The sequence below is a fragment of the Artemia franciscana genome, chromosome 7 (assembly GCF_032884065.1).
Source record: "Artemia franciscana chromosome 7, ASM3288406v1, whole genome shotgun sequence".
Taxonomy (NCBI): Eukaryota; Metazoa; Arthropoda; class Branchiopoda; order Anostraca; family Artemiidae; genus Artemia; species Artemia franciscana.
The window spans coordinates 58,579,539-58,602,893 of NC_088869.1; the positions used below are offsets into that span (position 1 = coordinate 58,579,539).

The 23,355-nt window shown below is 37.3% G+C and overlaps 1 protein-coding gene across 1 annotated transcript in view; it reads right to left on the reverse strand.

The window, feature by feature from the left end:
• LOC136029535 (uncharacterized) overlaps positions 1 to 23,355 on the reverse strand; it is a 327,964-nt gene that overhangs the window by 257,439 nt on the left and 47,170 nt on the right. Inside the window, exons 6-8 of the mRNA XM_065708005.1 lie at positions 21,414 to 21,655; positions 18,580 to 18,908; positions 12,776 to 12,996 (exon numbers count right to left, since the gene is read on the reverse strand). Coding sequence (XP_065564077.1) covers positions 12,776 to 12,996; positions 18,580 to 18,908; positions 21,414 to 21,655 — 792 coding nt within the window. The remainder of the gene's footprint in view (positions 1 to 12,775; positions 12,997 to 18,579; positions 18,909 to 21,413; positions 21,656 to 23,355) is intronic.

Consider the following 23,355-nt stretch of genomic DNA (forward strand, 5'->3'; position numbering starts at 1 on the left):
ACTTTAGTTGAATATATTATTTTGTTTCAGGCTGGAGAATAGAGGCGGTTGTGCTCTCGAAATATTCGCTTTGTTTGTTTTATTCTCGTTTGGCCTTACAAATCCCATCTTTGATCACTTCCTTTTTTTACAACCTATATATATAAAAATAAGTTGTTTGTTTGTGTGTCTGTCGACTGACGTCATTATAAGGATTGAGGTGTATGTCGTCATGAAGTTAGTTGTCGTCATGTTTGTTATGACGATGCTTAGTATATGGCGTCATTATAAGTATTTAAGAAAATCTTTCAAAGACAAATTTTTAATTGTAAGAAGATCGTTAAAAGAGAAATTTTTAATTGTAAAATGACTGAAGAACCTACAATGGCAACAGCCGAGGAAGCTGCTCAAAGAGTCTATGCCAAAAGACTTGCGGCTGATAGAGAAAGTAAGAAAAGAAAGCGTGCCGATGAATTACAAGAACAGCATGAAAACGGGCTTGCGGCTGATAGAGAAAGTAAGAAAAGAAAGCGTGCCGAGGAATCACAAGAACAGCATGAAAACAGGTTTTGCGGCTAAAGAACGCAAAACCGCGCAGTTAGATGAAAATCCACCTGGACAGCAAGAGTCGAAACATATCAAAACTGAAAATGATAGCGATGATGATTGGGTTTGGGATTTTGACTTGGATAAGGTGATCAATGCCTACCAGATTTTAGTTAAAAAAAAACACAGGTTCGGCGAGGTGTATTTCATAGTGACGCTGAAAAATAAAGAAGAAAAAGAAAACTGAAAAAAGAAAAAAGGTAAAAAACTAAAAAAAAAAACTAAAAAGAAAAAACACTCCAACAGAAATTCGAGACAAAAATGACGACCGGGACAGAGAGAATATAAATGACGACCGGGACACTCAAAGAGAAATTACAGACTGGGATACCGGGACACAAATGACGAAAGGGACACAGGGAATATAAATGACGACCAGGACACAGGTATTTAAGAAAATCGTTCAAAGACAAAATTTAATTGTAAGAAGATCGTTGAAAGAGAAATTTTTAATTGTAAAATGACTGAAGAATCTACAATGGCAACAGCCGAGGAAGCTACTCAAAGAATCTATGCCAAAAAACTTGCGGCAGATAGAGAAAATAAGAAAAGAAAGCGTGCCGAGGAATAACAAGAACAGCATGAAAACAGGCTTGCGGCTGATAGAGAAAGTAAGAAAAGTAAGCGTGCCGAGGAATCACAAGAACAGCATAAAAACAGGCTTGCGGCTAAAGAATGCAAAACCGCGCAGTTAGATGAAAATCCACCTGGACAGCGAGAGTCAAAACATATCAAAACTGAAAATGATAGCGATGATAATTGGGTTTGGGATTTTGACTTGGATAAGGTCATCAATGCCTACCAGATTTTAGTTAAAAAAACAAAGGTTCGGCGATATGTATTTCATAGTGACGCTGAAAAATAAAGAAGAAAAAGAACTCTGAAAAAAGAAAAAAGGTAAAAAACTAAAAAAAAACTAAAAAAAACTAAGAAGGTAAAAATTACAAAAAAAAACTAAAAAGAAAAAAAACAACTAAAAAAAAACCAAAAGAAGGTAAAAACCAAAAAAAACTAAAAAGAAAAAAAGGGGAAAAACACAAAAATTTATTTCATTCTATACCAATTCAAAAACGAATGTATATACAGACCGGGACACCGGGACACAAATGACGACCGGGACACAGGGAAAAAACTAAGTTTTTTTTTTGTTTTTTAGTTTTTTTGTTGGGGTTAGTTCACAGGGGGATATATAAATGACGACGAGGACACAGGGAATGTTCGATTAGCAATCACCATCAACAAAGCTCAAGGGCAATCATTAGAATCATGAGGTATAACTAAACTAAAAACTAAAAAAAGGTAAAAAACTAAAAACTAAAAAAAGACCAATTCAAAAACGAATGTATATACAGACCGGGACACCGGGACACAAATGACGACCGGGACACCGGGAGTTAAAAACATATATCTATATATATAAAAATAAGTTGTCTGTGTGTCTGTGTGTCGAGTGACGTCATGTAATCAAGTGACGTCATGTCATCAGGTCGTCATGTCGTCATTATGACGATGATTATAGCTTGAGTAGATGTGTTCAAATCGGGACTATGTCTAAAATTTTTCCCTATTGCAAGGCCTTGAAATTCAATGGTGAAACAATGGGAATGTGTTGCGCCTCAGGAAAAGTTAAACTTCCTCTATTGGCTGCACCACCAGAGCCATTGAAGACTTTGCTTACTGGAACTACGTCAGAATCTAAGCGTTTTTTATCACAGATCAGAAAATACAACTCATGTTTCCAAATGACGTTTTTTGGTGCCCAAATCGAAAATCCAGATCAATTTATGCCTACTTTCAAAGTAAAAGGGCAAATTTATCATAGAGCAGGGTCCCTTCTACCATTCTCAGGCGAGAATTATAAATTTTTACAATTGTACTTCCTCAGTGATAGAAATTCTGAATTGAAAGCACGTTGCAAAATTTCTCCCAACGTTGAAAGGACAATCGTTTCCCAATTGCAACATCTTTTCCACGGAAATAATAATTTAGTTCGTCTGTTCAGAACAGTCATCGATTTGATGCCTACTGATACGCATAAAATTGTTATTTCCGCTGACAAAACGCCTCCTGGCCAACATGTTCGTAGATACAATGCTCCAACTATCGACGAAGTGGCAATCATTATGGTCGGTGATTAGTTTTTACCTCGAAATGTTATTCTTCATAAGCGAAACGCTCAGTTGGTAAGAATTGCTGAAATTCATCGATGCTACGATGCCCTACAATATCCTATCATTTTTTGGGATGGAGCCGACGGCTATCACTTTAATATTAAATTGATGAATCCAGCCACTAACAAAGAAATGAATAAGAAATGCAGTGCAATCCATTATTATTCCTAAAGGCTAATGATTCGGCAGGATGAAGACAATTATATTTTAAAATGCCGTCAATTGTTTCACCAATATGTCGTTGATATGTATGGAAAAAATGAATCAAAACGTTTGCTATATATCCGTCTGAATCAGACCAAGCTCCGCTCTGAACAATACATTCATTTGAGAGATGCAGTTGTAAATGACGGTAATACCACAAACGTTGGAAGATTAACGATTTTACCTTCGTCATGTGCTGATAGTCCCCGTCATATGCATGAATATGCTCAAGATGCTATTGCGTATGTTCGTCTCTATGGTCGTCCAGATTTATTTATTACATTTACATGTAATCAATCTTGGGACGAGATACAGCAGCTTTTACTTCAAGGACAATCGGCGGTTCATAGACATGACATTACGGCCCTTGTCTTCCGGCAAAAGTTGAAATCACTGATAAACTACATAGTAAAACTTGAAGTGTTTGGGTCAGTGCGATGCTGGATGTACTCAGTGGAATGGCAAAAACGAGGTTTGCCACACGCACATATACTAATCTGGCTACATAATAAAATTACTTCTAACAAAATTGATGATGTCATTCCCGCTGAAATACCTGATGAAAATGTCGATATGATATTGATATTGTGATATGATTATATGATATTGTTGTAAAAAATATGATACATGGACCTTACGATGCACTGAACGAAAATTCACTATGCATGGCCAAAGGAAGGTGCACAAAGCAATATCCTCGACTTTTAGTATCCAACACAATTACTGGCAATGAAGGTTACGCACAATATAGAAGAAGATCTACTGAAGATGGCGGTAAAACAGCAATAATAAAGAAGCGTAACGGTACCACCATCGAAGTAGATAACCAGCGGGTTGTTCCATATTCCTCATTATTATCAAAAAAATTTAATGCACACATAAACGTTGAATACTGTAACTCCGTAAAGGCAATCAAATACATATGTAAAAACGTCAACAAAGGCAGTGACATGGTTTTTGGCTTGTAGTCCGAAATCAAAGATATCGACGAAATCGTACAATATCAGGCTGGAAGATACATAAGCAGTAAGCTGTTTGGCGAATTCTTTCATTTCCGATACATGAACGTAGTCCAGCTGTTGTTCACTTAGCGGTACATTTACAGAATGGTCAACGTGTTTATTTTTCGGAATCCAACGTGCAACAAAGAGCTCTGGATCCACCGGATACAAAGTTAACTGCTTTCTTTTCGCTATGCAAAAATGATTCTTTTGCAAAAAAACTGCTGTATACTGAAGTGCCTTCGTATTACACGTGGAATACTAAAAATGAAGTATTTGCACGTCGAAAACAGGGAAAGTCAGTCGACGGCCAACCTACCATCTTCAAAGATACCACGATAGGAAGACTCTACACCGTTCACCCCAATCAACATGAATGCTTCTTTCTACGCCTGCTTTTGGTGAATGTACCCGGTCCGATGTCCTTTGAGTATTTGAGAACTGTAAACGGTACTATACATGACACTTACCGTAGTGCATGCCAAGCTCTGAATTTATTGGAGAATGACCAACACTGGGATAACTGCATCAATGACGCGTGCGAAACGTCAACTCCAAGTAAAATTCGTGCATTGTTTGGCATCATTTTAACAACTTGCTCCCCATCAGCTCCTACACAGTTATGGGAAAAATATAAATCAAAAATGTCCGAAGATATACTCCATCGAAAACGGTTAGAGACTTCAGATATGACTTTTGATTTTACAACAGAAATTTATAACTACACTTTAGTTATTATAGAAGATTTGTGCGTATGTATGGCAAACAAACCTCTTCAGGATTTGGGAATGCCTTCACATAATCGTACCGCTGCTGTTTCGACATGTGTAGAATTGGATCGTGAACAAAGTTACAGTACGAATGATCTATTTTCGCATGTACAAAATAACATTGCCAAGTTAACGTCGGAACAAAAAGACATTTATGATACGATAATGCATTGTATCGATAACAACGTTGGAGAAATTTTCTTCTTGGATGCGCCAGGAGGTACTGGTAAAACGTTTGTGATAAAATTGATTCTGGCATCAATTCGATCAAAAAATGATATAGCGTTGGCAATTGCGTCGTCCGGAATAGCCGCAACGTTGCTGCCTGGTGGAAGAACTGCTCATTCCGCTTTGAAATTGCCTCTGAATTTGCATTCTACAGAAACTCCCACGTGCAATAGTTCCAAATCAACTGGGATGGGTAAAGTATTGCAGCAATGCAAACTTATTATTTGGGACGAGTGCACAATGGCACACAAAAAATCGCTCGAGGCTCTGGATCAATGTTTGAAAGTTTTGCGAGGGAATTCGAAACCCTTTGGCAGCACATTAATATTGCTTGCGGGAGATTACAGGCAAACATTACCTATAATACCTAGATCAACCCCTGCAGACGAAATGAATGATTGCTTGAAAAATTCTAATTTATGGGCACACGTAAAAACATTAAAATTAACTACAAATATGCGTGTTCGATTGCAAAACGATGACTCTGGTCAAACATTTTCAGATCAATTGCTGGCAATTGGAAACGGAAAGCTCCCAGTAGACTCAATTTCAGGACGTATACAACTACCTGCTGAATTCTGTAATTTAGTGACGTCCAAAAATGAATTGATTGAAAAAGTATTTCCGAATATTCTAAACAATTATCAAAATAATAAATGGCTAAGTGAAAGAGCGATTCTTGCACCCAAAAATCAACATATTGTTTTGACCAAGATTCGAGACCAGACAGTCCTTTACAAGTCAGTCGACACAGTTTTGGAACCAAATGAGGCGGTTAATTATCCATCTGAATTTTTAAATTCCGTGGATCTTTCAGGGTTTCCACCACACGTGCTACAACTAAAGATAGGCGTACCAATAATACTGTTAAGAAATATCAACCCACCAAAGCTTTGCAATGGCATGCGACTTGCCGTAAAAAAAAAAATGGAAAACGTAATAGAGGCCACAATCTTGACAGGGCCTTTTGAGGGTGAGTCTGTTCTTATTCCACGCATTCCCATGATTCCAACAGATCTGCCTTTTCAATTTAAAAGATTACAATACCCAATTCGATTAGCATTTGCAATCACCATCAACAAAGATCAAGGTCAATCATTAGAAAAATGTGGTATAGATCTTAATACTGATTGTTTTTCTCATGGACAATTGTACGTTGCATGTTCGAAGGTCGGTAAACCTGACAATCTATTTATATGCAGCGACAATTGGACAGCGAAGAATGTTGTATCTTCGCAAGTTTTACGCAGTTAATTTGTATTGTATCTATCTATCTATTTATCTATATAAAAACGAGTTGTGTGTATGCATATTTGTTTGTTTGTAAAAAGAGCGTTTGCATATGACGACATTATAAGTAAATAAGGCTTTGTATATGCACAGAAAATGGGAAAGCCAAGAATGTTGTATAGTCGCAAGTTTTACGTAGTTCAAAACACATATATAAATCTATCTATATTCATAGGTGGTACACAGGGACACAACTACAATGGCGCATAACTAATATGGCGCGTAACGACTTACACGCGCGGAGGGGCTTGGGAGGGGGGGGGCGCGAAGCGCCCCAACCAACTTTGTGTGGGGTGGCGCTTCCACGCCACCCCAACAGCTATTATATATATATATATCTATCTATATTCACAGGTGGGACACAGGAACACAACTACAATGGCGCGTAACTAATATGGCGCGTAACGACTTAAGCGCTTGGGGGGCGCGAAGCGCCCTCACCAACTAGGTGTTGGGATGGCGCAAAGCGCCACCCCAACAGCTAGTATATCTATATATATAAAAATAAGTTGTTTGTCTGTGGGTCTGCCGAGTGACGTCATGTCATCATGTCGTCATGAAGTTAGTTGTCGTCATGTTTGTTATGACGATGACGTCATTAAAAGTATTTAAGAAAATCTTTCAAAGACAAATTTTTAATTGTAAGAAGATCATGGACGGAAAAATGTTTAATTGTAAAATGACTGAAGAACCTACAATGGCAACAGCCGAGGAAGCTGCTCAAAGAGTCTATGCCAAAAAACTTGCGGCTGATAAAGAAAGTAAGAAAAGAAAACGTGCGGAGGAACCACAAGAACAGCAAGAAAACAGGCTTGCGGCTAAAGAACGCAAAACTGCGCAGTTAGATGAAAATCCACCTGGACAGCGAGAGTCAAAACATATCAAAACTGAAAATGATAGCGATGATGATTGGGTTCGGGATTTTGACTTGGATAAGGTCATCAATGCCTACCAGATTTTAGTTAAAAAACAAAGGTTCGGCGATATGTATTTCATAGTGACGCTGAAAAATAAAGAAGAAAAAGAAAACTGAAAAAAACAAAAAAGGTATGAAACTAAAAAAAACTAAAAAGAAAAAACACTCAAAGAGAAATAACAGACCGGGATACAAATGACGACCGGGACAGAGGAAATATAAATGACGACCAGGACACTCAAAGAGAAATTACAGACTGGGATACCGGGACACAAATGACGACCGGGACACAGGGAATATAAATGACGACCAGGACACAGGTATTTAAGAATATCGTTCAAAGACAAATTTCTAATTGTAAGAATATCGTTGAAAGAGAAATTTCTAATTGTAAAATGACTGAAGAACCTACAATGGCAATACCCGAGAAAGCTGCTCAAAACGAATGTATTCAAGCCGAAGTAGCTCAGTTGGTAAAGCGTTATGTTTCAGGTTCTAGGTCCGAGAGGCTCCAGGTTTGAACCCTGTCTTTAGCATTAATACAAAAGAAGAAAAAACTAAAAAAGGTAAAAACTACAAAAAAAACTAAAAAGAAAATACGAAAAACTAAAAAAGCTAAAAACTAAAAAAAAACAAAAAAAGGTAAAAGAACTAAAAACTAAAAAAGAAAAAAACTAAAAAACTAAAAAAAAGGTAAAAACTACAAACAAAAACTAAAAAGAAAAAAAAACCTAAAAACTAATAAAAAAACTAAAAAAAAACTAAAAACTGAAAAAGAAAAAAAACTAAAAAAAGGAAAAAACTGAAAAATAAAGGAGAAAAAGAAAACTAAAAGCCGGGACACAGGGAATATAAATGACGACCGGGACACTCAAAGAGAAACTACAGACTGGGACACTGGGACACAAATAACGACCGGGAGATATAAATGACGACTGGGACACTCAAAGATAAATTACAGACCGGGACACCGGGATACAAATGACGACCGGGGCACAGGGAATATAAATGACGAACGGGACACTCAAAGAGAAATTACAGACTGGGACACTGGGACACAAATGACGACCGGGATACTGGGAATATAAATGACGACCGGGACACAAGGAATGTTCGATTAGCAATCACCATCAACAAAGCTCAAGGGCAATCTGGCAATCATTAGAATAATGAGGTACATATCTGAATACGGATTGTTTTTCCCATGGACAATTTTATGTTGCATGTTCAAGAGTCGGTAAACCTGACAATCTATTTATATACACAGACAATGGGACATCGAAGTATGTTGTATATTCGCAAGTTTTACGTAGTTAAAAACATATATATAACTATAACGAAAAGAGAAATCTTCTCTCTTTTATCTACATTCACAGGTGGGACACAGGGACACAACTACAATGGTGCGAAACTAATATGGCGATTTTAGTCCCCCAACAGCCACCCCAACAGCTAGTATATATATATATATATATATATATATATATATATATATATATATATATATATATATATATATATATATATATATATACTAGCTGTTGGGGTGGCGCTTCGCGCCACCCCAACACCTAGTTGGTGGGGGCGCTTCGCGCCCCCCCAAGCCCCCCCGCGCGCGTAAGTCGTTACGCGCCATTGTAGTTGTGTCCCTATGTCCCACCTGTGAATATAGATATATATATATATATATATATATATATATATATATATATATATATATATATATATATATATATATATATATATATATATATATACTAGCTGTTGGGGTGGCGCTTCGCGCCACCCCAACACCTAGTTGGTGGGGGCGCTTCGCGCCCCCCCAAGCCCCCCCGCGCGCGTAAGTCGTTACGCGCCATAATAGTTACGCGCCATTGTAGTTGTGTAAAACAATCCGTATTCAGATCTATACCTCATGATTCTAATGATTGCCCTTGAGCTTTGTTGATGGTGATTGCTAATCGACCATTCCCTGAGTCGCCATCATCATTTATATATCCCCCTGTGTACCCCGGCGTCCCCTTTGTAGTTATGTCCCTGTGTCCCGGTCGTCATTTACATTCCCTGTGTCCCGGTCGTCATTTGTGTCCCGGTGTCCCAGTCTCTGATTTCTCTTTGAGTGTCCCGGGCGTCATTTATATTCCTTGTGTCCCGGTCGTCATTTATATCCCCCTGTGCCCCCCGGCGTCCCCGTTGTAGTTGTGTCATTTATATTCCCTGTGTCCCGGTCGTCATCCCGGTATACATTCAGGAAGCTGCTCAAAGAGTCTATGCCAAAAAACTTGCGGCTGACAGAGAAAGTAAGAAAAGAAAACGTGCGGAGGAATCACAAGAACAGCAAGAAAACAGGCTTCGGCTAAAGAACGCAAAACCACGCAGTTAGATGAAAATCCACCTGGACAGCGAGAGTCAAAACATATCAAAACTGAAAATGATAGCGATGATAATTGGGTTCGGGATTTTGACTTGGATAAGGTCGTCAATGCCTACCAGATTTTAGTTACAAAACAAAGGTTCGGCGATATGTATTTCATAGTGACGCTGAAAAATAAAGAAGAAAAAGAAAACTGAAAAAACAAAAAAGGTAAGAAACTAAAAAAAAAATAAAAAGAAAAAACACTCAAAGAGAAATTACAGACCGGGACAGAGGGAATATAAATGACGACCGGGACACACAAAGAGAAATTACAGACTGGGATACCGGGACACAAATGACGACCGGGACACAGGGAATATAAATGACGACCAGGACACAGGTATTTAAGAATATCGTTCAAAGACAATTTTTTCATTGTAAGAAGATCGTTGAAAGAAAAATTTCTAATTGCAAAACGAATGAAGAACCTACAATGGCAACACCCGAGAAAGATGCTCAAAACGAATGTCTGAATTGGTAAAGCGTTATGTTTCACGTTCTAGGTCCGAGAGGCTCCAGGTTTGAACCTTGGCTTTAGCATTAATACAAAAGAAGAAAAAAACTAAAAAAGGTAAAAACTACAAAAAAAACTAAAAAGAAAATACTAAAAAAACTAAAAAAGCTAAAAAACTAAAAAAAGCAAAAAAAGGTAAAGAACTAAAAACTAAAAAAGAAAAAAAAACTAAAAAAACTAAAAAAAGGTAAAAACTAATAAAAAACTAAAAAAAAAACTAAAACTGGAAAAGAAAAAAAACTAAAAAAAGGAAAAAAACTGAAAAATAAAGGAGAAAAAGAAAACTAAAAGCCGGGAAACAGGGAATATAAATGACGACCGGGACACTCAAAAATTAATTACAGACTGGGACACTGGGACACAAATAACGACCGGGAGATAGAAATGACGACCGTGACACTCAAAGATAAATTACTAGCTGTTGGGGTGGCGTTTCGCGCCACCCCAACACCTAGTTGGTAGGGCGCTTCGCGCCCCCCCCCAAGCCCCCCCGCGCGCGTAAGTCGTTACGCGCCATTGTAGCTGTGTCCCTGTGTCCCACCTGTGAATAGAGATAGATATAAATATATATTGTTAACTACGTAAAACATGCGAATATACAACATTCTTCGCTGTCCCATTGTCTGTGCATATAAATAGCATTTATATTTATATGTCTGTGCATATACAAAGCCTTATGTACTAATAATGACGTCATATGCAAACACTCTTTTTACAAACAAACAAACATGCATACACACAACTCGCTTCGCGCCACCCCAACACCTAGTTGGTGTGGCGCTTCGCGCCCCCCAAGCCACCCCCCCCCCCCGCGCGCGTAGCGCTTCGCGCCCCCCAAGCCACCCCCCCCCCCGCGCGCGTAAGTCGTTACGCGCCATATTAGTTTCGCGCCATTGTAGCTGTGTCCCACCTGTGAATAGAGATATATATATAAATATATATTTTTAACTACGTAAAACATGCGAATATACAACATTCTTCGCTGTCCCATTATCTGTGCATATAAATAGCATTTATATTCCCTGTGTCCCGGTCGTCATTTGTGTCCTAGTGTCCCAGTTTGTATTTTCTCTTTGAGTGTCCCCGTCGTCATTTATATTCCCTGTGTCCCAGTGTCCCGGTTGTCATTTGTGTCCCGGTCTGTAATTTCTATTCAAACAATCCCTGTGTCTCAGTCGTCAATTATATATCCCGCCTGTGCCCCCGGCGTCCCCGTTGTAGTTGTTTTCCTGCGTCCCGGTCGTCATTTATACTCCCTCTGTGTCGGTCGTCATTTGTGTCCCGGTCTGTGATTTATTTTTGAGTGTTTTTTCTTTTTAGTTTTTTAGTTTTTTACATTTTTTCAGTTTTTTTTTCTTCTTTATTTTTCAGCGTCACTATGAAGTACATATCGCCGAACCTTTGTTTTTTAACTTAAATCTGGTAGGCATTGATGACCTTATCCAAGTCAAAATCCCAAACCCAATCATCATCGCTATCATTTTCAGTTTTGATATGTTTTGACTCTCGCTTTGCAGGTGGATTTTCATCTAACTGCGCGGTTTTGCGTTCTTTAGCCGCAAGCCTGTTTTCTTGCTGTTCTTGTGATTCCTCGGCACGCTTTCTTTTCTTATTTTCTCTATCAGCTGCAAGCCTGTTTTCTTGCTGTTCTTGTGATTCCTCGGCACGCTTTCTTTTCTTACTTTCTCTATCAGCAGCAAGTTTTTTGGCATAGACTCTTTGAGCAGCTTCCTCGGCTGTTGCCATTGTAGGTTCTTCAGTCATTTTACAATTAAACATTTTTCCGTGAACGCATGTCTTAAATACCATTAATGACGTCACCGTTATAGCAAAAATGACGACGACTAATTTCATGACGTCAGCCGACACAGAAACATGACGTCACCTGATCCACAGACAGACAGACAACTTATTTTTATATATATAGATATATATTGAATGTCTTTTCATACTGTGTCTTTTCAAAAAATTTGATTACTGTGCCAAGACCAATTTCCCACAACGATTTCTACTAAGCTTCAAACTTGCAGTTTTCTTTCTTAAGGTTTTGAATTGTTGTAGTCTCTTGTGAAAACATATACAAATATTTTTGCAATTACCAGTTTTTTGCTCTTTATGCAATTTAATGTCTTTTCATACTGAGTCTTTTCAAAAAAATTTGATTATTGTACCAAGACCAATTTCCAACAACGATTTCTACTTAGCTTCAAACTTGCGGTTTTCTTTCTTAAGGTTTTGAATTGTTGTAGTCTCTTGTGAAAACATATACAAATATTTTTGCAATTACCAGTTTTTTGCTCTTTACGCAATTTAACGTCTTTTTATACTAAAGTCTTTTCAAAGATATTGGATTATTGAAGCTTCCCCGATTTCTAACAACGATATGTACTAATCTCGAAACTTTTGGGTTTTTTTCTTAAGGTTTTTGAATGTTGTAATCCCTTGTCAAAACATTGAATCATCATTTATAATAATTGCAAATTAGAGGACCCAAAAATTTTATAAACAATATTTTCCACTACCTGTCATTATTCAGTACTGATTCTATTTGGCTTTCGAAATTACAAAGTTTTCTTATAAGTCAGTATTTTTCGTTTGTTAAGATTTTCGTTTCAATTAACAGAGTCTATAGCACAATCCACTCAAATTTATTAAGAGGATAAGAAACAAACCTACTTACTTGACAGAACAGCATCTTTAACTGTTGCATATTGCTGATTCTGAACCTTTTGTAAGTCTTCTTTCAAACAATGCTCAACTTCAACTGGTTGATCCAAAGCACCCTCACTTGTCACAAAAGCACTTTGCAAAGAAGAATCCGTTAGAATAGTCTCATTTTTTTCTAAGTCTTGCTGTAAGTCTTGATATATTTCCCCCAACTTTGGAATTTCCTTTGCGTCTCTAGAATTGAAAGATGGAGGACTTTAGGAGTTCTCACTTTATCACTGCTTTACAGTTGAAAGCAAATTGATGATTTAAAGTAGAGAAATAGAACCATTTGAATTATACTAGAAGAACCGTCTGGATATCAAACAGTTCGTGGTAGTGATTTGTAGGTAGGGAGTAACGCGGTCTCAATAATAATCGAAGCTCCAATCATATAGAATTCATTAGGTTTAGTGTTACCCACAAAAGACAAACAAACTTCGAATCTTTGTCTGATTTTCGAAAAAGAGAAGAAACATCCCTAAAATTAAGAGAATTTTGATGATTCTTTCATATTCAGCGTAGTAGAGAACCCAACTGTAGAAGTTTGAAACTCCTTTCTTGAAAAATGTGGAATGTCGTATTTTCTTCCTGAAGAAAGATCACAGAGGTTTTTTTCCAGTGATGATCATGTGTAGCTAATGACCGTAGAATATCGGGAGAGGGCTCATACGAACAGAAATTGAAAGTTCTAGTACCCTTTTTCAGTGAAAAAAAAAGATTGGAGGGCAACTAGTCCCCTTCACACGCCCCTCTTCGACCCAAAATCGTCCGATGACATAGCCATTTTCTTCAGCATAGCTAAACGGCCAAATAAATACACCTTTGGAGATAACATAACCCCCCACAGACCCCTGGAAAAGTTATTGAAGTTATAAAATTTCCCAATTGTTTACGTACAGTATTAATTATTAGGAATTATGCATACATTTTTCAGGGAGAGGGGTTGTCCTTGGGAATAACTTTTCATGGGAAAGAATGTTTCCGGGGGGGAGAGCTTTCAGGGGAAATTTTGCAGGGAGGGGTAATTTAAATAAAATATATATTAAACTGTTTTTATTTGTTTAACTTTCTCTTTGCCGACTCGATTTCAGGCGTGGAAAGGTTCAAGGTAATTGTCCGGGCAAATTTTCACATGGATTGAATTTTCACAGTGAGAAATTGTCTAGAAGATTTTTTCGTGAGGAAAGGGAGTGGCTCTCAGTAGAAGAGAAGCCAAAATTCCTGGGATTATTGGGATTATTCCTGGGAATGATCAGAAATTAAATAAAAAAAAGAAATTTGTTCAACTGAAAGTTAAGGAGAAACAGAAAGTTGTTTGTATGTGAGGAAGGTTACCCCTCCTCTACACCTTGCTCTTTACAATAAAGTTTGAATTTTTCCCAATTATTAAAGGACAACTCGTGAAACACAGGAGTCGTCGTATTGTTAATTAGAACAATAAAAAAATTCCTATTGCTAATTAGGACAATAAGAAGTCTTTTTAAAAGTATAGAAAACACTTTAACGTGAAGAGCGAGGTGTTGAGGAGCAATAATTTCTGTTCGTTTTTAAGGTTTAATGTTACCCCTTACTTTCAGTTGAAAAACAATTGGTTCTATTTTATTTAATTAACCGTATTGAACCGCTGAAACTAATTGTATTACAAAAATTTTCTTTTAAAATAAAAACATTGGAAAACAAAAATTGTAGTGAAACACACTCTTGAATTACTTGAATTTTAAACACTTAATATTATTATATATCATAGATTCATTTTTTTTTATTAGTTCTTTCTAAGGATTGTTCAAGCAAGACGCGTATAATTTTAAATAAATGTAACCGCGGTAATAGGCAATAGGCTTTTACAGGTAAGGGAGGAGGAAAATGACAGTAGTCAACCTACTATTTGTAGTATTTTTATTTCTTCGTTTTTAAGTTTTACTAGAATGTTCAACTTAATTTTTTATCGTTCCTAGATTCATTTGTTCAGTTACATCACTTTCTGTAATCTCTATGTTTGCTATGATTCTCTATTTAACTTCTACTGGTTCTGGGTTTCACTTATTCTTTAATAGTAATTTTCGGGCTTTTGAGTTTGAATTATTATAAAAATTGATTTCAACTAATTTTAAGTTTCAAGTCAGCCGAAAAATAATTATCGAATAAAAAAAAAAAATTCAAGGGCACAACAGACTCACGCCAGATCATTGCTTGCAGAAACCAACATTTTGAACAAGTTGTTCAGTTCAAATACCAACGAGGTATAATTAAAAATACAGGATCTACAATAAAAATACAGATGACAAGAATATTTCAATTTAATGGATCCTTAAATATACTACAGAAAGTCTGGCAGTCTCAAAGTTTCTCCCTACGGCTTTAACCTGGCACTTAAGCCGAGAACATTAGAGGAGAATTCTTGCTTTTGAGACAACATATCTCAGAAGAATTATTGACATCCACTGGAAGCAGAGAATAAACAACAATCCCAACCGTGATAAAACGGGTAGCCTCTTGTGACATATGTAATAAGAATTCGTGGATGGATATACCTTGGCCACGTACTACCTATGGATAATCCTCGGCTGCCACATAAAGCACTCCACTGGCAACTATCAGGTACACACTGCAGAAATCTGTAATACCTAAATACCTCAATTCAGCCTCAGTAGGTGGGAATACTATCAGCAGCAAACTTGGCTGGAGATCGGTGTATTTTTCTTGATACCCGGGTTCCCTCTGGTGGCATAAGCGGATTTTACTTTCTACTTTTACATTCATCCTTAAACCAATAAGAGTTCTACAAAATCATGCAGTAGGAATTTCTCCTCGTCGGCCTCTTAGGGAGATTTCCACAACTTTGAACATTTTTCCGGCTGCAGACATTCATGAATTCTGTGTGGTTTATTTTTGGATTGCAGCAGGATATTCAGCCTCGTTCTTATAGTAATTTATAGTGCATTAGGTATGCTGTTCATTCTCATGATACAAAGGGTAGCATTGACTTCTATGTACCTAAAGGCATTTCCTCCCGTTTCGTTTTCCTATTTTTCATAGAGGTACACACAAATAGAAAAGTTTATCTAGTGATATTAATATTATTAGAGACCCCCATATGTTTAAAATAACATTAAGGAACATTTTTTGTAGAATATGAACTTTTATTTATTTATTGTGGAGGTAATGAGGATATAATCTTCCTGGAAAAAGTAATTATGTCTTTTATATATATTTACTGTTTAGTGTGATCGTATTAGTGGTGTCGGTGGCCATGTGTGCTTTTACTTTATGAATTTTACTTTGTCTATCACCTCCACGGACAAGTTTTGCATTTCAGGTGAGGTAGCAGTAACTTTTTGCTTACTTTGTTTTTTGTAAAAAAAAAAAAAATCCTACTCAACTCATCAAAATAGAACATATACAATAACAAGAGCTAAGAGCTCATATGGCACTTGTGACGAGGCCAGAAGAAATAAGAGCCAAGAGCTCATACTGTATGAGCTCTAACAAAATTCTAAGAATCAATAAATTGATTTAAAAGGAAAATCAGAGGCCTGATGCAGGTCGGGATTTAAAATAAGAGCTCTGAGTCACGATGTCCTTCAAATTATCCAAATTCATTAAGATCCGATTACCCACTCGTAAGTTATAAATACCTCAAATTTTTCTCTCCCTCTAGGCCTACAGATGGTCGAATCTCGGAAAACGACTTTATCAAGTCAGTTTGTGCAGCTCTCTGACACGCCTACCAATTTTCATCGCCAAAGAAGCACCAAACTCGCCAAAGCACTGAACCCTCCCCCCAACTTCCCCATGGAGAGCAAATCCAGTACAGTTACGTCAATCACGTATCTACAACATTTGCTCATTTTATCCACCAAGCTTCATCCCGATTCCTCCACTCTAAGCGTTTTCGAAGATTTCCAATTTCCCCTCCACATCCCCCCTCAATTTTTCTAATTTTTCCAAATTAAAACCCCCCAGCTCCTCCAAAGAGAAAGGATCCGTTCCAATTGTGTCAATCACGTATATGTAACTTGTACTTATTCTTCCCATCAAGTTTCATCCCGATCTCTCCACTCTAAGCGTTTTCCAAGATTTCTGTTTCTCTCCTCCAGCCCCCTGTGTCCTCAGATCCAATTCGAGTCGAAAATGGAGCATCTGAGACATAAGATCCTTCTATATATCAAGTTTAATTAAGATTCGATCACCTATTCGTAAAGATAAAAATTATTCGTAAGATAAAAAATACCCCAATTTTCACGTTTTCCAAGAATTCCAGTTTCCCTCTCCAACTCCCCCCAATGTCACAGGATCTGGTCGGAATTTAAAATAAGAGCTTTAAAGCACAAGATCCTTCTAAATATGAAATTTGATTTCATTTGATTTGATTGACCCGTTCGTAAGTTAAAAATACCTCATGTTTCCGAATTCCCCCCCCCCAACTCCACCACAGAGAACGGATCCGATCCGGTTATGTCAGTCACTATCTTAGACTTGTTTTTATTCTTCCCATCCAGTTTCATCCTGATCTCTCCGCTTTAAGTATTTTCTAAGATTTCCAGTCCCCCCACCCCCAATGACGCTGGATCCGGTTAAGATTTGAAATAAGAGATCTGAGTAACGAGATCCTTCTAAATATGAAGTTTCATGAAGTTACTATCACTCCTTCTTAAGTTAAAAATACGTCATTTTTTCTAACTTTTCAGAATTAACCCCCCCCCCCCAATTCCCCAAATAGAGCAGATCCATTCCAATTATGTCAATCACGTATCTAAGACTTCTGCTTATTTTTCCCGCCAAGTTTCATCCCGATCCCTCAACTCTAAGTGTTTTCCATGATTTTATGTCCCCCCCAAATATGTCACCAGATCAGGTCGGGATTTAAAATAAGAGCTTTGAGTCACTCCTTCTAAATATCAAATTTCATTGAGATCCAATCACCCATCTGTAAGTTAAAAATACCTCATTTTTTCTAATTTTTGAGAATCAACCCCACACCCAACTACCCCTAAGAGAGCGGATCCGTTCCGGTTGTGTCAGTCATGTATCTAGGACTAGTGCTTATTTTTTCCACCAAGTTTCATCCCGATCCCTCCACTCTAAGTGTTTTCCAAGATTTTAGGTTTCTCCCTCCCAACTCCCCCCCCCCAATGTCACCAGATCCGGTGGGGATTTAAAAAAAGAGCACTGAGACGCGATATCCTTCCAAACATCAAATTTCATTAAGATCTGATGAACCGTTCGTAAGTTAAAAATACTTCATTTTTTCTATTTTTCCGAATTAACCGGCCCCCCACCTCTCCCCCTACCCCCAGATGGTCAAATCGGGAAAACGACAATTTATAATTTAATCTGTTCCGGTCCCTGATACACCTGCCAAATTTCATCGTCCTAGCTTACCTGGAAGTGCCTAAAGTAGCAAAACCGGGACCGACAGAATTTGTAAGAATAAAAATTTACTGCATATAGATCTTAAAAAAATTAAATTGATTGTTTGGCATTTAATGACATTAATTCCAGACGATCTTAACAATTTTATTTATGAAAAAGAAAATTTTAATTCTTGTAAAATTTGTTTCGATTTTTTTTTTTTCTTAAAAACGAATTGTTGCGATATTCGGGATTCTTTATAAAAGTTGGAAGCTGTAAACGACAAGAAGTCGGGAAAAACGTGTGTCGACACCCGGAGCTAGCCATTACTATGATAAAAGAAAAGTCACAAGAAGCGTATATATTTAACATACATTTGAATGCAATGTTATGAAATAATTGTTAAAAGGAAAAAAGACATACCTCACCTTTCCTAATAAATTACACTTTTCTTTCACATTTCTCGTATCAGGGTCGACTAACAGTTCTCCTTTCTTTTCTTCTGTATCAGGTTCTTGTAAGGCCTTCGGTAAAAGTACTTCTTGTAAGATATTCAGTTCGTCTAAAGCCTTCTGTACAGATACAGTTTCTTCTTCGCCGTTCGTCTGTTTTTCGTAATCCTGCTGACATTTGTTCAAAAGTGGCTGACAAAAACGGAACTTCTCTAGGCCTATAGGCACAGGTAGTTCTTTCTCAGACATTAACTTATATACTTTAGCATAGTCAGAAGGATATGTTGGCTTGTCAGTGGGCTAAAAAGAAAATTGAGCTGATTTTTAATACACACGACATAAAGAACAAAAACATCACAAGAATATCAAAACAAATTAAAAAGATGCAATAGATTTAAAATTATTGTTAGGAGTTTAGTCGGTAGAGCTTGTTGGCCGGGTACAATCTAGTGTCATCCAGTCAAGCTACATAGCTTGCACAGTATTGTCTTTGCCTTACTTCTCATCATCCATTTTTTTTAGTTCCATTTTCACTTTTCCGTTGACATTTGTCCTGTTCAGTTGTACTTTTCAGGCAAATTTTTCCTTCCAATTTAATACTTCCTTGTTTTCAAAGAGAGCCAGACAATAAACGTCCTTGTCAGCATCAGAGTGTCTTGGAATTACCAGTGATGACTCCTTTGACCAGTAGGCTGTATCTTCTTTATCGACCTTTGGCCAGTCTCTGTCTCATTTTTACCATGTCTTCGAAGTCCTTCCCATTTTCCTAAATCGTTTTTGAAGTTTCGCTAAAAATTTTATCTTCTTTTTTCTTGGTTTATCCAATAGAAGCTGACAATTTAGAAATTCCAGCTTTTGGTCATTTCTGTAAGTCTCAAAGTTGTCCCTTCCATATCGTTCCAGCCAAAAGCTAAACTTTTGACATTCTGTTGCCATCATATTTAACATGAATGCAATAATACGATAAGCACACTTAATTGCAGTATGTTCAGGTACATTAATTCGTTAAGCTTGCGAAATAAAACCCTCTGCCAACTGATTTTTGAACCTTTGCTAAAGACCTTTTGGATCTGCAGCATTTTAAAAAACAAGAATCTGTGCAAAAAATATCCATATTACAGAAGATATTTTAACCAGTAGCTGCTCGAATTGGTCTTGTCAATTTTGATGGTCAAGGACCTAGAATCTACAATGGGTGAAAGTGAACAACCTAGACCGAGAGGTGCAATGAGTCTATGGAAATAAAATCATTACACTTGGTATTTTTTGCTTAGCTATACGCCTTTCGTAATTTTACACGAGTTATACTAAAAACGACACGATCACTCCTTGGGAGGGGGGATTATATAATTCTTCTTTGAAATATGCTCATAAATATGACGTAACTCATAATTTTTCTCCAAAATTGAGGCTCTAAACGACTTTTCTCAAACTCGTGAGTCACCACTCACGAGTTTGATCGACGGTTTGAGTCGATCAACCGAAAAGTTCTAGTTGCCTTTTTAAGAAATCAAAAAGTTAGAGGGCAACTAGGCTTCCTCCCTCACTCCTTTTTTCTTAAAATCTTCCGATTAAAACTATGAGAAAGCCATTTAGCCAAAAAAAAATTAATATTCAAATTTCGTTTTAATTATTTATGTACTAAAAGTCAAGATCAAAACATGCATTAATTCAAAAACGTCCAGAAATTAAATAAAAAAAGAGTCTTTTTAACTGAAATTAAGGAGCGACATTAAAACTTAAAACGAACAGAAATTACTCCGTATATGAAAGGGGCTTTTCCTCCTCAAAGCCCCGCTCTTTACGCTAAAGTTTTTTACTGTTTTAAAAAGTAGAGTTAATAGAAAGAATCGAACTTTAGCGTCAAGAAAGGGGCGTTGAGGAGGAAAAGCCCCTTTCATATACAGAGTAATTTCTGTCCGTTTTGAGTTTTAATGTCACTCTTTACTTTTAGTAAGGAATGGCACTACCGGTGCCAAAGACCCCCAATGACTTCCTGTTAAATTGCACATACTAATAATTGTAAAATGATGTCTAGTGTCCCACTTTTTCCGTATTTTGCTTAAGATTTAAAATTTGGATAGTAGATAAAATTTCAGAAATAATTTCAGCCAAAATTTTTATTAAATAGTATTGTTTAAGAAATCATTAATAATTTTCTTAATGAAAAAAATCAGCTGGACTAACAACGGTATTATTGTTCATGTCGATAAAAATTCAGCATAGCTTTTGATCTTTTACGCGGTTGAAGCCACCACAACCTCTACAATAGGGTTCTCGGATGCTTAAATGAATTCTATACATATATTTAAATTAAATTAACATTTTATATGAAAAAAGAGACATATTATCTTTTTAAATCACTGAAAACAAAGCTCTTAGCAGTACTTATCAGTCCATCTCCAAAAAACAAATTTCCCAGAATGGCCCAGAAGGCCCTGCCTCACCTTTTCACCTCTGTGACATTAGATATATAAATGTAATACATTATGCTACAAAGAAAAAGTATCCTATGGGCACTAATAACCCCACCCCACCCCCACCCTAGCAACAAGAAAATAGACTTCAAACAAAAGTTTTGGGGAACAAAATAAAAAAGATTTGATATCCGAATATTTACTATCTGGGATATTTTTTTGCTGAAAATATGGAAAGCCGCGGAAGAAATAGCTTTGATTTCTATTGTGAAAACCAATTTCGGCTAACCAGAGAAGATATATTCTCAGCGTTTGAAGCTTGAGAATTGAATTGCTTTTACAAAACGAACCAAGACGTCATACAAATTACCAAGATTATGGGCATTACCTTGATATTTGTTTGATTAAAACTGCTAGCCCTGGTATTACATTCTGAAAAGGCAGGTTCAGTTGCAACGGTCCCACTCTTAGCTGCACTGTTTATATTGCTAAAAAGGTCGAGGGCTTCTTCTTGATTCGGCACGGATTCTCCAAGCTGAGAAATTTTTTGACAACTTTCACCAATTGTCTCTCCAAGCTCGTATCTCTCTGACTCTAAAGATTGAGTCAGAGCTTTTATCTTCTGGTTATCTATAGCCAAAAAATAAATACTATAGGAACGAATTAACAAAGAAAAACTAGGTGAAAGTACAATCAATCTTAAGGAATCACAATTTATAACAAGAGCTAAGAGCTCATATGGCACTTGTGACGAGGCGAGAAGAGCCAAGAGATCATATGGTATGAGCTCTAACAAAATTTTATGAATCAATAGATTGATTTAAAAAGGAGGCTTAATGCCGGTCAGGATTTAAAATAAGAGCTCTGAGTCACGATGTCCTTCTAAATATCAAAATTCATTAAGATCCGATCACCCACTCGTAAGTTATAAATACCTAATTTTTCCTCTCCCTTTAGCCCCCCAGATGGTCGAATCTGGGAAAACGATTTTATCAAGTCAACTTGTGCAGCTCCCTGACACGCCTACCAATTTTCATCGTCCTAGCACGTCCATAAGCAACACACTCGCCAAATCACTGAACCCCTCCCCCCAACTCTCCCAAAGAGAGCGAATCCGGTACGGTTACTTCAATCAAATATCAAGGACATTTGCTTATTCTTTCCACCAAGCTTCATCCCGATTCCACCACTCCAAGTGTTTTTTCCAAGATTTCCCCCTCCAACTCCTCCCAATGTCAAAAGATCTGGTCGGGATTTGAAATAAGAGCTCTGAGACATGAATTCCTTCTAAAAATCAAATTTCATTAAGATCCGACCATCTATTCGTAAGATAAAAATACCCCAATTTTCATGTTTTCCAAGAATTCCGGTTTCCCCTCTAACTCCCCCCAATGTCACAGGATCTGGTCAGAATTTAAAATTAGAACTTTAAAGCACAAGATCCTTCTAAATATCAAATTTCATTAAGATCTGGACACCCTTTCATAGGTTACAAATACCTCAATTTTCAAAATTACCCCCCCCCCCCCAATTCCACCAAAGAGAGCAGATCCGGTCCGGTTATGTCAGTCACGTATCTTAGACAGGTTTTTATTCTTCCCATCCAGTTTCATCCTGATCTCACCACTTTAAGTATTTTCTAAGATTTCCGGTCCCCCCAACTACCCCCCCCCCCCCAATTACGCTTGATCCGGGTGAGATTTAAAATTAGAGATCTGAGTTACGAGGTCCTTCTAAATATGAAGTTTCATGAAGATCCGATCACTCCTTCGTAAGTTAAAAATACGTAATTTTTTCTTATTTTTCAGAAATACCCCCCCCCCCCCCAATAGAGCGGATCCGTTCCAATTATGTAAATCACGTAAGACATCTGCTTATTTTTCCCATCATATTTCATCCCGATCCCTCCAATCTAAGCGTTTTCCATGATTTTAGATTCCCCCACCCCAAACTTCCCCCAATGTCACCAGATCCGGTCAGGATTTAAAATAAGAGCTTTGAGACACGATATCCTTCTAAATATCAAATTTCATTGAGATCCGATCACCCGTTCGTAAGTTAAAAATACCTCATTTTTTCTAATTTTTCAGAATTAACCCCTCCCCCAACTACCCCAAAGAGAGCGGATCCGTTCCGGTTATATCAATCATGTATCTAGGACTTGTGCTTATTTTTCCCACCAAGTTTCATTCCGATCCCTCCCCTCTAAGTGTTTTCCAAGTTTTAGGTTTCCCCCTCCCAACTCCCCCCCCCCAATGTCACCAGATCCAGTCGGGATTTAAAATAAGAGCTCTGAGACACGATACCCTTCTAAATATCAAATTTCATTG